The sequence below is a fragment of the Oncorhynchus keta genome, chromosome 34, assembly GCF_023373465.1.
Source record: "Oncorhynchus keta strain PuntledgeMale-10-30-2019 chromosome 34, Oket_V2, whole genome shotgun sequence".
NCBI classification, from domain to species: Eukaryota; Metazoa; Chordata; class Actinopteri; order Salmoniformes; family Salmonidae; genus Oncorhynchus; species Oncorhynchus keta.
This window is the reverse complement of record NC_068454.1, coordinates 23294212-23306811: the sequence shown is the minus strand read 5'-3', so window position 1 is coordinate 23306811 and position 12600 is coordinate 23294212. Positions and strand designations below refer to the sequence as shown.

The following is a 12600-nucleotide window of genomic DNA, read 5'->3' as shown; positions in this document are numbered from 1 at the left end:
CAAGTCAAAAGTTTGGACACAGCTACTCATTTCAGGGTTTGTCTTTATTTGCACTATTTTCTACATTGTATAATAATAGTGAAGACATAACAACTATAAAATAACACACATGGAATCATGTAGTAACCAAAAAGGTGTTAAACAAATGAAAAATATGTTTCATATACGAGATTCTTCAAAGTAGGCACCCTTTGCCTTGATGACAGCTTTGCACATTTACATTTAAGTCATTTAGCAGACGCTCTTATCCAGAGCGACTTACAAATTGGTGCATTCACCTTATGACATCCAGTGGAACAGTCACTTTACAATAGTGCATCTAAATCTTAAAAGGGGGGTGAGAAGGATTACTTATCCTATCCTAGGTATTCCTTAAAGAGGTGGGGTTTCAGGTGTCTCCGGAAGGTGGTGATTGACTCCGCTGTCCTGGCGTCGTGAGGGAGTTTGTTCCACCATTGGGGGCCAGAGCAGCGAACAGTTTTGACTGGGCTGAGCGGGAATTGTACTTCCTCAGTGGTAGGGAGGCGAGCAGGCCAGAGGTGCACACTCTTGGCATTCTCGCAACCAGCTTCATGAGGTAGTCACCTGGAATGCATTTCAGTTAACAGGTGTGCCTTGTTCAAAGTTAATTTGTGGAATTTCTTTCCTTCTTAATGCATTCGAGCCAATCAGTTGTGTTGTGACAAGGTAGGGGTGGTATACAGAAGATAGCCCTATTTGGTAAAAAACCAAGTCCAGATTATGGCAAGAACAGCTCAAATAAGCAAAGAGAAACAACAGTCCATTATTACTTTAAGACATAAAGGTCAGTCAATCCGTAAAATTTCAAGACCTTTGAAAGTTTCTTCAAGTGGAGTCGCAAAATCTATCAAGCGCAAAGAGTTTTTATTTACTAACTCTATTTTTATCAATGTACCAATCAGGCTTCAGGAAGAAGCATAGCACAATTACAGCAGCCATGAAGGTTTTAAATGGTATCACTGAAGCCCTTGACAAAAAACAGCACTGTGTCTCACTTTTTATTGATATCTCTAAGGCTTTTGATACAGTTGATCATGCTATACTAAGGCAGAGATTGTCGAGTGTAGGTCTTTCAGAGCAAGCAGTTGCATGGTTTCCTAACTATCTGTCTGATACAACTCAATTTGATGGGCTTATGTCTGTTAATAATGGTGTGCCCCAAGGCTCTGTACTTGGCCCTCTCTTATTCACTATTTATATAAATGATTTAGACAAAAATGTCCAAAATGCGCAACTTCTTTTTATGTTGATGATACTGTTATTTACTGTTGTGCCTCGTCTCTTACAAAAGCTTTCCAGAACTTGCAAACTGCTTTTTATACTGTTTAACATACCTTGTGTCAATTGAAGCTTATCCTCAATCCTGACAAAACTAAACTTATGGTGTTTTCTAAATCAAGAAACAGACCTCTGAACCTTTCACCTATTACTACCTGTCAGGGCAAGGAGATTGAGGTTGTAACCTCATATAAATATATTGGAATTTTAATTGATGACGGCCTCTCTTTTAAATTGCATATTCAACAACTTACAGAAAAATTTAATTGAAATTGGGATTTTATTTTAGGAATAAGGCCTGTTTTTCTTATGAAGCCAGGAGGCTAGTATCAGCTACATGTATGCCTTTACTAGACTATGGGGATATTTTATATATGAAGTGTTTGAGATCAATTGACACCCTTTACCATGGCACTTTGAGATTTATTTTAAACTGCAAAACCCTTACGCACCACTGCAAAACCCTTACGCACCACTGCACTTTGTATACGAGGGTTGGCTGACCTTCTAGTCACTCGTAGGCTCAGACACTGGTATACTTTTATTTACAAAGCAATTTTGGGTTTACTACCTTTTTATTTGGGCATTTTTATTGTTCAGAAATGTGGTGGGTACTCTCTTCCTTCGCTGGACTTTATCCTGCTAACTGTTCCAAATGTCCGAACTGAATTTGGTAAAAGGGCTTTATGTACTCTGCGCCATCGTCTTGGAACGCCTTAAAAAATACTTTTAAACTGGAAGAACTTGTCCTGATTGGTGTTTTTAAATCACTGATGAATGATCTTGAGACTGATTCCCTGACCTGTCAATGTTTTTAATTTGCTGTTTTTGATTTTGTTATACTCGTGTGAATTCTATGGTTTTTACTAGATTACTTGTAGTTTTTCATGTTTGTCTGTAATTTTTGTAATGACTTGGTGCTGCCTATCTTCGCCAGGACGCTCTTGAAAAAGTGATTTTAAATCTCACTGAGCCCTTCCTGTAACGGCGTTCTTCGTTTGTAGAAAGAGAGTCGGACCGAAATGCAGCGTGGTGGTTGCTCATGTCTTTAATAAATGAAGAGCGATACATGAAATAACTTAATACAAAAGCAAAACAACAAATGGAACGTGAAAACCTAATTACAGCCTATCTGGTGAAACTACACAGAGAGAGGAACAATCACCCACGAAATACAAAGCGAAACCCAGGCTACCTAAATACGGTTCCCAATCAGAGACAACGAGAATCACCTGACTCTGATTGAGAACCGCCTCAGGCAGCCAAGCCCATACAACACCCCTAATCAGCCGCAATCCCAATAACCACAAAACCCCAATAAGAAATATAACAAAACAAACCATGTCACACCCTGGCCTGACCAAACAATCAACGAAAACACAAAACACTAAGACCAAGGCGTGACACTTCCTGGTAAATAAATCAAATAAACAATGATGAAACTGGCGCTCATGAGGACCGCCACAGGAAAAGAAGACCCAGAGTTACCAGCCTCAGAAATTGCAGCCCAAATAAATGCTTCACAAAGTTCAAGTAACAGACACATCTCAACATCAACTGTTCAGAGGAGACTACATGAATCAGGCCTTCATGGTCAAATTGCTGCAAAGAAACCACTTCTAAAGGACAATAAGAAGAGGCTTGCTTGGGCCAAGAAACACGAGCAATGGACATTAGACTGGTGGGAATCTGTCCTTTGGTCTGATGAGTCCAAATTTGAGATTTTTGGTTCCAACCGCTGTGTCTTTGTGAGATGCAGAGTAGGTGAACAGATGATCTCTGCATGTGTGGTTCCCACCGTGAAGCATGGAGGAGGAGGTGTGGGGGTGCTTTGCTAAGGACACTGTCTGTGATTTATTTAGAATTCAAGGCACACCTACAGGTTGTGTAAGGACTGTTTGACCAAGCCGGAGAGTGATGGAGTGCTGCGTCAGCTGACCTGGCCTCCACAATCCCCCGACCTCAACCAACGTCAACCCAAATGGGATGAGTTGCACTGCAGCGTGAAGGAAAAGCAGCGAACATGTGCTCAGCATATGTGGGAACTCCTTCAAGACTGTTGGAAAAGCATTCCACATGAAGCTGGTTGAGAGAATGCCAAGAGTGTGCAAAGCTGTCAAGGCAAACGGTGACTACTTTGAAGAATCTCAAATATATAAAATATATTTTGATTTGTTTAACACTTGCTTACTACATGATTCTATATATGTTATTTCATAGATATGTCTTCACTATTGTTTTACAATGTAGAAAATAGTACACATAAAGAAAAACCATTGAATGAGAATGTGTGTACAAACTTTTGACTGGTACTGTAATTAGGTGACAGCCTATTGGTGATGCTTTATTTTACTATGTCTCCTGGTTTCATTTCTGAGTGAGATTAGTAGATGTGGGAGGAACAGTAGCCATAGCGAACTCCAAGAGAATATCTAATAATGGTGTATAACTGTTCTCAATTCAGTTTTATGGGAGCAGAGGTTGGCAGGGATTGCTATAGCAACTGTTCCTTGTGTGCTATGGCAACTGTTCTCTCTCCTGTGTGTTATTTTTATATATATATATATATATATATATACATACATACATACATACATACATACATACATACATACATACATTTATATTATATTCCAACAGTCTTTCCCACATATGTTGAGCACTTGTTGGCTGCTTTTCCTTCACTCCACGGTCCAACTCATCCTAAACCATCTCAATTGGGTTGAGGTCGGGTGATTGTGGAGGCCAGGACATCTGATGCAGCACTCCATCACTCTCCTTCTTGGTCCAATAGCCCTTACACAGCCTGGAGGTGTTTTGTGTCATTGTCCTATTGATAAACAAATGATAGTACCACTAAGCGCAAACCAGATGGGATGGCGTATCACTGCAGAATGCTGTGGTAGCCATGCTGGTTAAGTGTGCCTTGAATTCTAAACAAATCACAGACGTTGTTACCATTAAAGCACCTCGCACATCACACCACATCCTCCATGCTTCACAGTAGGAACCACACATACGGAGATCATCCGTTCACCTACTCTGCGTCTCACAAAGACACAGCGGTTGGAACCAAAAATCTCAAATTTGGACTCATCAGACCAAAGGACAGATTTCCACCAGTCTAATGTCTATTGCTTGTGTTTCTTGGCCCAAGCAAACTCTTCATTGTCTCTTCGCAGCAAACTCTGCAGAGCTGGGATGGTTGTATCCCCCATATACAGTTCAGGTTGGAGTCATTAACCCCTTTTTTCAACCACTCCACAAATGTCTTGTTAACTAACTATAGTTTTGGCAGTCGGTTAGGACATCGACTTTGTGCATGACACAAGTAATTTTCCCAACAATTGTTTACAGAAAGATTATTTCATTTAAAATGCACTGTATCACAATTCCAGTGGGTCAGAAGTTTACATACACTAAGTTGACTCTCTTTAAACAGCTTGGGAAATTCCAGAAAACGATGTCATGGCTTTAGAAGCTTCTGAGAGGCTAATTGACATAATTTGAGTCAATTGGAGGTGTACCTGTGGATGTATTTCAAGGCCTACCTTCAAACTCAGTGCCTCTTTGCTTGACATCATGGGAAAATCAAAAGAAATCAGCCAAATTCTAGACCTCCACAACATTGGTTCATCATTGGTAGCAATTTCCAAACGCCTGAAGGTACCACGTTCATATGTATAAACACCATGGGACCACGCAGCAGTCATACCGCTCAGGAAGGAGACGCGTTCTGTCTCCTAGAGAAGAAAGTACTTTGGTGCAAATCAATCCCAGAACAACGGCAAAGGACCTTGTGAAGATGCCACTGCTCCAAAACCGCCATAAAAAAGCCACTACGGTTTGCAACTGCACATGGGAACAAAGATCATACTTTTGGAGAAATGTCCTCTGGTCTGACGAAACAAAAATAGAACTGTTTGTCCATAATGACCATCATTATATTTGGAGGAAAAAGGGGGAGGCTTGCAAGCCGAAGAACACCATCCCAACCGTGAAGGAAGGTGTGGGGGTGCTTTTTACTGCAGGAGGGACTGGTGCATTTCACAAAATAGATGGCATCATGAGGATGGAAAATTATGTGGATATATTGAAGCAACATCTCAAGACATCAGTCAGGAAGTTAAAGCTTGGTCGCAAATGGATCTTCCAAATGGACAATGACCCCAAGCATACTTCCAAAGTTGTGGCAAAATGGCTTAAGGACAACAAAATCAAGGTATTGGAATGGCCATCACAAAGCCCTAAACTCAATTCTATAGAAAATTTGTGGGCAGAACTGAAAAAGCGTGTGCGAGCAAGGAGGCCTTACAAACCCGACTCAGTTACACCAGCTCTGTCAGGAGGAATGGGCCAAAATTCACCCAACTTATTGTGGGAAGCTTGTGGAAGGCTACCTGAAAGGTTTGGCCTAAGTTAAACAATTTAAAGGCAAAGCTACCGAACACTCAATTAGTATATGTAAACTTCGGACACCCTGGGAATGTGATGAAAGAAATAAAACTGAAATAAATCACTCTACTATTATTCAGACATTTCACATTCTTAAAATAAAGTGGTGATCATAACTGACCTAAGACAGGGTATCTTTACTAGGATTAAAGGTCAGGAATTGTGAAACTGAGTTTAAATGTATTTTGCTAAGCTGTATGTAAACTTCCGACTTCAACTGTATATACATTCTATTGGTTGCAATTTTTATAATCATTTCAATTGGAAAAACATTTTTTTTTTAAGTTGTCATTTTGCATATCAGTTCATAAACCATGTGGCATGGAATGTGGCATCAAAAATCTCTTCCTAACTATTTGGCCATCTATATGGCATAGCTGTAAAAAAAAAAAAAAAAAAAAAAAGAAAAGTTCCTTTATATTAAACTGATATACCGACAAGTTCTTTACTTTTCCCCCTTCAACTTGCTTCTTCCATTTTTGCGATAATGGTGCAATTAGTTGATTGTAATTTTGGGTAGAGCCTCTCCATGTGTGTTTGAGCACATGCATGTCTGCCTTGGTGTCTGTATGTGCACAGCAGTGCCAGTACTGTACATTATACTGAATGGCTATATGCGTTATTCAACCATTGTACAGCATAGTGGATGCTATTGTTCTGTTTTTTTTTATATTCAGTGCTCTGCCCACTGGGTTGCTTCTCTCAATAAGACCCTGTCTTCATTCATTTTAATAATTTCTCAGGTTCTCTCAAACAGTTCTGTGACAGTGTTCTAGAATGTATCCTCCTCTCCTCAGATTACAGATTGAGGTGTCTACCAAGCCCCAGCGTCTGACCGAGCAGATGGACAGGGCTGTCACTAACAACTTCAAGCCTGTATCCAACCATGTTAATAACGTAAGAACACTACCATATCACATGTTAAAATCAGTGTGTGTCTGCTTGCATGCTCCTGAAGGTTCCATATCTTTGTAGTGTTGGATCAATACACATTTGGAACTGTAATGTGCACTTCTACCATGCTCCCTCCTTGCCCCTGTGTGGGTTTTCCGTGGGTTGTTTTGTGTAGGTGGAGTATGAGAAGAAGAAGAGGGCTGAAGGTAGGATGGTGAGGGCAGACAGACAGCAGGTGATGGACATGCTCTTCTCCGCCTTTGAGAAACACCAGTACTACAACATCAAAGACCTGGTGGAGGTCACCAAGCAACCTGTGGTTAGTCACACAAACAGCAACCTGTTCACTGTCCTGTCTGATTTCATGACCATAAGTGAGTATGCGCTGCGAGCGGTTCTGCTCAGCCTTCCAAGATCGATTCCACACCACCACTGTAACCCTCTCTCTCTAGGATCGATTACACTCCACCACTGTAACCCTCTCTCTCTAGGATCGATTAGACTCCACCACTGTAACCCTCTCTCTCTAGGATCGATTAGACTCCACCACTGTAACCTTCTCTCTCTAGGATCGATTACACTCCACCACTGTAACCCTCTCTCTAGGATCGATTACACTCCACCACTGTAACCCTCTCTCTCTAGGATCGATTACACTCCACCACTGTAACCTTCTCTCTCTAGGATCGATTACACTCCACCACTGTAACCCTCTCTCTCTAGGATCGATTACACTCCACCACTGTAACCCTCTCTCTCTAGGATCGATTAGACTCCACCACTGTAACCCTCTCTCTCTAGGATCGATTAGACTCCACCACTGTAACCCTCTCTCTCTAGGATCGATTAGACTCCACCACTGTAACCCTCTCTCTCTAGGATCGATTAGACTCCACCACTGTAACCCTCTCTCTCTAGGATCGATTACACTCCACCACTGTAACCCTCTCTCTCTAGGATCGATTAGACTCCACCACTGTAACCCTCTCTCTCTCTAGGATCGATTACACTCCACCACTGTAACCCTCTCTCTCTAGGATCGATTACACTCCACCACTGTAACCCTCTCTCTCTAGGATCGATTAGACTCCACCACTGTAACCTTCTCTCTCTAGGATCGATTACACTCCACCACTGTAACCCTCTCTCTCTCTAGGATCGATTAGACTCCACCACTGTAACCCTCTCTCTCTAGGATCGATTAGACTCCACCACTGTAACCCTCTGTCTCTAGGATCGATTAGACTCCACCACTGTAACCCTCTCTCTCTAGGATCGATTAGACTCCACCACTGTAACCCTCTCTCTCAGGATCGATTAGACTCCACCACTGTAACCCTCTCTCTCAGGATCGATTAGACTCCACCACTGTAACCCTCTCTCTCCAGGATCGATTAGACTCCACCACTGTAACCCTCTCTCTCCAGGATCGATTAGACCACCACTGTAACCCTCTCTCTAGGATCGATTAGACTCCACCACTGTAACCCTCTCTCTCTAGGATCGATTAGACTCCACCACTGTAACCCTCTCTCTCTCTAGGATCGATTAGACTCCACCACTGTAACCCTCTCTCTCTAGGATCGATTACACTCCACCACTGTAACCTTCTCTCTCTAGGATCGATTAGACTCCACCACTGTAACCTTCTCTCTCTAGGATCCACCACTGTAACCCTTAGGATCACTCCACCACTGTAACCTTCTCTCTCTAGGATCGATTAGACTCCACCACTGTAACCCTCTCTCTCTAGGATCGATTAGACTCCACCACTGTAACCCTCTCTCTCTAGGATCGATTAGACTCCACCACTGTAACCTTCTCTCTCTAGGATCGATTACACTCCACCACTGTAACCCTCTCTCTCTAGGATCGATTAGACTCCACCACTGTAACCCTCTCTCTCTAGGATCGATTACACTCCACCACTGTAACCTTCTCTCTCTAGGATCGATTACACTCCACCACTGTAACCCTCTCTCTCTAGGATCGATTAGACTCCACCACTGTAACCCTCTCTCTCCAGGATCGATTACACTCCACCACTGTAACCCTCTCTCTCCAGGATCGATTACACTCCACCACTGTAACCCTCTCTCTCCAGGATCGATTACACTCCACCACTGTAACCCTCTCTCTCCAGGATCGATTACACTCCACCACTGTAACCCTCTCTCTCTAGGATCGATTAGACTCCACCACTGTAACCCTCTCTCTCCAGGATCAATTAGACTCCACCACTGTAACCTTCTCCAGGGTGAACTATTGTAACCTGAGGCCTGATTAGTCATACCGTAATAAGTTGAACAGGATCAGAACACATACTGTAGACCTGTATCTGGAGGAGGAATGTCAACCATTACCCACTATTGACATCTGGTGGACATTATCAACTACAACAAATGGCTTTTGACACTAAGAATAACAGGTAGACTCGCCTCACTGGTAGATGCTTCTAGTTTTCAGAGTAAGGGTGCAGGCTGTAGCTGTGTGAAAATGGACACTGTAGAAAGAGCCTCTGCTGTAGACATTTATAAAGGAGATTCTGAGAGATGTTTGTCTGTGTGTTTCCTGTAGACCTACTTGAAGGAGATCCTGAGGGAGATAGGAGTGTACAACACTAAAGGGACGCACAAGAGTACATGGGAACTGAAGCCAGAGTACCGCCACTACCAGGGAGGAGAGGAGGAGATAAAGGATGACTAGCCCAGAACAGAGCACCCTGTCTGGGATACAGACATTGACCTGAGGGCCTACCATCACAGAAGTCTTTGTTCTTTTGTCTTTCACTTTATCTAAAACTGATACCCAAAACTACATGATCACAAAGGGTCTACCTTTTATCAGCTGTTGGTAGGATGGTGTGTGGGGATCTTGCACTATGAACCAGACTGTGTGAAACGCTTGCCTTAAAGCAACACTCTTTTGGATGGGTTCTTTTTTATGTTGTTTGGTGCAGCTTATAGAAATTGTAATGTTTTTTTTTCTTCACTCTACTTACAGAAGCTGAAACTTTGCACTATCATTTGTAAATCATTTATAAAATAATGTAACTACCGGTTTGGAATATTTGACATTTTCTTTCAATGAATGTGACAGAACAAGCTTTTGAGGTAAACTACACATATATACATGCATACAAATGAGTGGATTCGGACATTTAAGCCACACGCGTTGCTGACAGATGTATGAAGTGGAACACACAGCCATACAATCTCCACTGACAAACATTGACAGTAGAATGGCCTTACTGAAGAGCTGACTTTTTTAAACGTGGCACCGTCATAGGATGCCACCTTTCCAACAAGTCAGTTAGGCACGTGTGCAGCTGCAAATTTGACAAAGGTCACCATGCGGAATACCAAGCGTCGGCTGGAGTGGTGTAAAGCTTGCCGCCATTGGACTCTGGAGCAATAGAAATGCGTTTTCTGGAGTGATGAATCACGCTTCACCATCTGGTAGTCCGACAGACGAATCTGGGTTTGGTGGATGCTAGAACGCTATCTGCCCCAGTGCGTAGTGTCAACTGTAAAGTTTGGTGGATGAGGAATAATGGTCTGGGGCTGTTTTTCATGGTTTGGGCTAGGCCCCTTAGTTCCAGTCACGGGTAATCTTAACGCTACAGAATACAATGATATTCTATAAGATTCTCTGCTTCCAACTTTGTGGCAACAGTTTGGGGAAGGCCCTTTCCTGTTTCAGCATGACAATGACTTGTGTGCACAAAGCGAGGTCCATAAAGAAATGGTTTGTCGAGATTGGTGTGGAAGAATATGACTGGCCTGCACAGAGCTTTGACCTCAACCCCATTGAACACCTTTAGGATGAATTGGAATGCTGACTGCGAGTCAGACCTAGTTGCCCAACATCAGTGCCTGACCGCAATAATGCTTGTGGCTGAATGGAAGCAAGTCCCTACAGCAATGTTCCAACATCTAGTGGAAAGCCTTCCCAGAAGAGTGGAGGCTGTTATAGCAGCAAAGGGGGGACCAACTCCTTAATAAAGCCCATGATTTTGGAATGAGATGTTCGACGAGCAGCTGTCCACATTTTTTGGTCATGTAGCGTATTTATTCAAGAAAAAGGACAATGGTGTAACATTAAAAGATATTTGATGAATCTAATGACTGTTGCATAATGTAACTGTAAACCAAGCAAATGGAGACCTGAGAGTTAATCAACAACAGATAAGTGGATGGAAACATTGTCATCGCAGAGTTTTAAAAATCATCCCGCAGCAAACTGTGAGACATAGAATGTCCCAGATAGAAATTTAACATATTGTGTATTCTGCATGACAGAGGCATATCTGCTCTACTCTATACATTTCTATCTGAATGTTCTGATGGGTACTTCCTGAATATACCAGTTAATAGAACACTGCAATACTCAAAGTTGAACACCATAATCAATAAGATCAATACCGTAACACTGTCACAGCACCCTTTCTGTCAACCCCATAGACATGACTTGGTTTGGGCATCATATAATACTTCCATTCCAAATGTAATGCAGAGTCGTCGTCTGGTTGGTCCCTGGTCGTGGGTCAGGTGAGATGCAGCAGCTAATAGAAACAAAGTTCTGAGACCTGAGTATTACTACGAAAGAGAGGACAGTGGTTATAACAAGTGTTATTATTACACAAGTAGACTGAAGGGACTGAAGCATTTCTCCATCTCCAGGCCGTCTTTGAAGGGAGTGATGCCGTCCTTACGGATGTCCAGCAGACCATACATTTTTGTATGGGTATATACCCATCTCCCATTAAATTGAGTGTCATTTCTAGTGTAAGTTATTTTCAATTGGAGATTACATTAAGTACCGAGCCTCAACAGTTTGATACCATCTGGGTTCATAGACTCACCTGTAAAATTTTAAAAACTACAGTGGGAGGGAGGATGGCGAGAGAGGGGTGGAGAGTGAGGTGGGAGCAGGAGGGTAGAGTGAGGGGTGGAGAGTGAGGTGGGAGCAGGAGGGTAGAGAGGGGTAGAGTGAGGTGGGAGCAGGAGGGGTAGAGTGAGGGGTGGAGAGTGAGGTGGGAGCAGGAGGGTAGAGTGAGAGGTGGGAGCAGGAGGGTAGAGAGGGGTGGAGAGTGAGGTGGGAGCAGGAGGGTAGAGTGAGAGGTGGGAGCAGGAGGGTAGAGAGGGGTGGAGAGTGAGGTGGGAGCAGGAGGGTAGAGTGAGGGGTGGGAGCAGGAGGGTAGAGAGGGGGGTGGGAGCAGGAGGGTAGAGTGAAAGGTGGGAGCAGGAGGGTAGAGAGGGGTGGAGAGTGAGGTGGGAGCAGGAGGGTAGAGTGAGGGGTGGGAGCAGGAGGGTAGAGTGAGAGGTGGGAGCAGGAGGGTAGAGAGGGGTGGAGAGTGAGGTGGGAGCAGGAGGGTAGAGTGAGGGGTGGAGAGTGAGGTGGGAGCAGGAGGGTAGAGAGGGGTGGAGAGAGGTGGGAGCAGGAGGGTAGAGTGGGGTGGAGAGTGAGGTGGGAACAGGAGGGTAGAGTGAGAGGTGGGAGCAGGAGGGTAGAGAGGGGTAGAGAGTGAGGTGGGAGCAGGAGGGTAGAGTGAGGGGTGGAGAGTGAGGTGGGAGCAGGAGGGTAGAGTGAGAGGTGGGAGCAGGAGGGTAGAGAGGGGTGGACAGTGAGGTGGGAGCAGGAGGGTAGAGTGAGGGGTGGGAGCAGGAGGGTAGAGTGAGGGGTGGAGAGTGAGGTGGGAGCAGGAGGGTAGAGTGAGGGGTGGAGAGTGAGGTGGGAACAGGAGGGTAGAGTGAGGTGGGAGCAGGAGGTTAGAGTGAGGGAGAGAGATTGGGTAAACAGAAACAAGGAGATAAGGGCGAGACCAAATGAGTGAAAGAGAATCGGCATAATGAATACACCCCAGGTTCTCCTCAAGTCTAGGAATACCCAGCAAGCTCGGGTAGAACATGTGTAACTAACTGGGCTATTAGGCGGTAGTAGATGTAGTTG

At 43.8% G+C, this 12600-nt stretch overlaps 1 protein-coding gene across 2 annotated transcripts in view; it reads left to right on the top strand.

The window, feature by feature from the left end:
• Positions 1 to 9665, top strand: part of LOC118366829 (general transcription factor IIF subunit 2-like) — a 33202-nt gene extending 23537 nt beyond the window's left edge. The window contains exons 7-9 of one of the 2 annotated variants that reach the window (XM_035749574.2): positions 6552 to 6651; positions 6824 to 6967; positions 9226 to 9665. In XM_035749574.2, coding sequence (XP_035605467.1) covers positions 6552 to 6651; positions 6824 to 6967; positions 9226 to 9354 — 373 coding nt within the window. In that variant the 3' untranslated portion in view covers positions 9355 to 9665. The remainder of the gene's footprint in view (positions 1 to 6551; positions 6652 to 6823; positions 6968 to 9225) is intronic. The other variant, XM_035749575.2, reaches the window with a different exon arrangement.
• The last annotated feature ends 2935 nt before the right edge of the window (positions 9666 to 12600 follow it).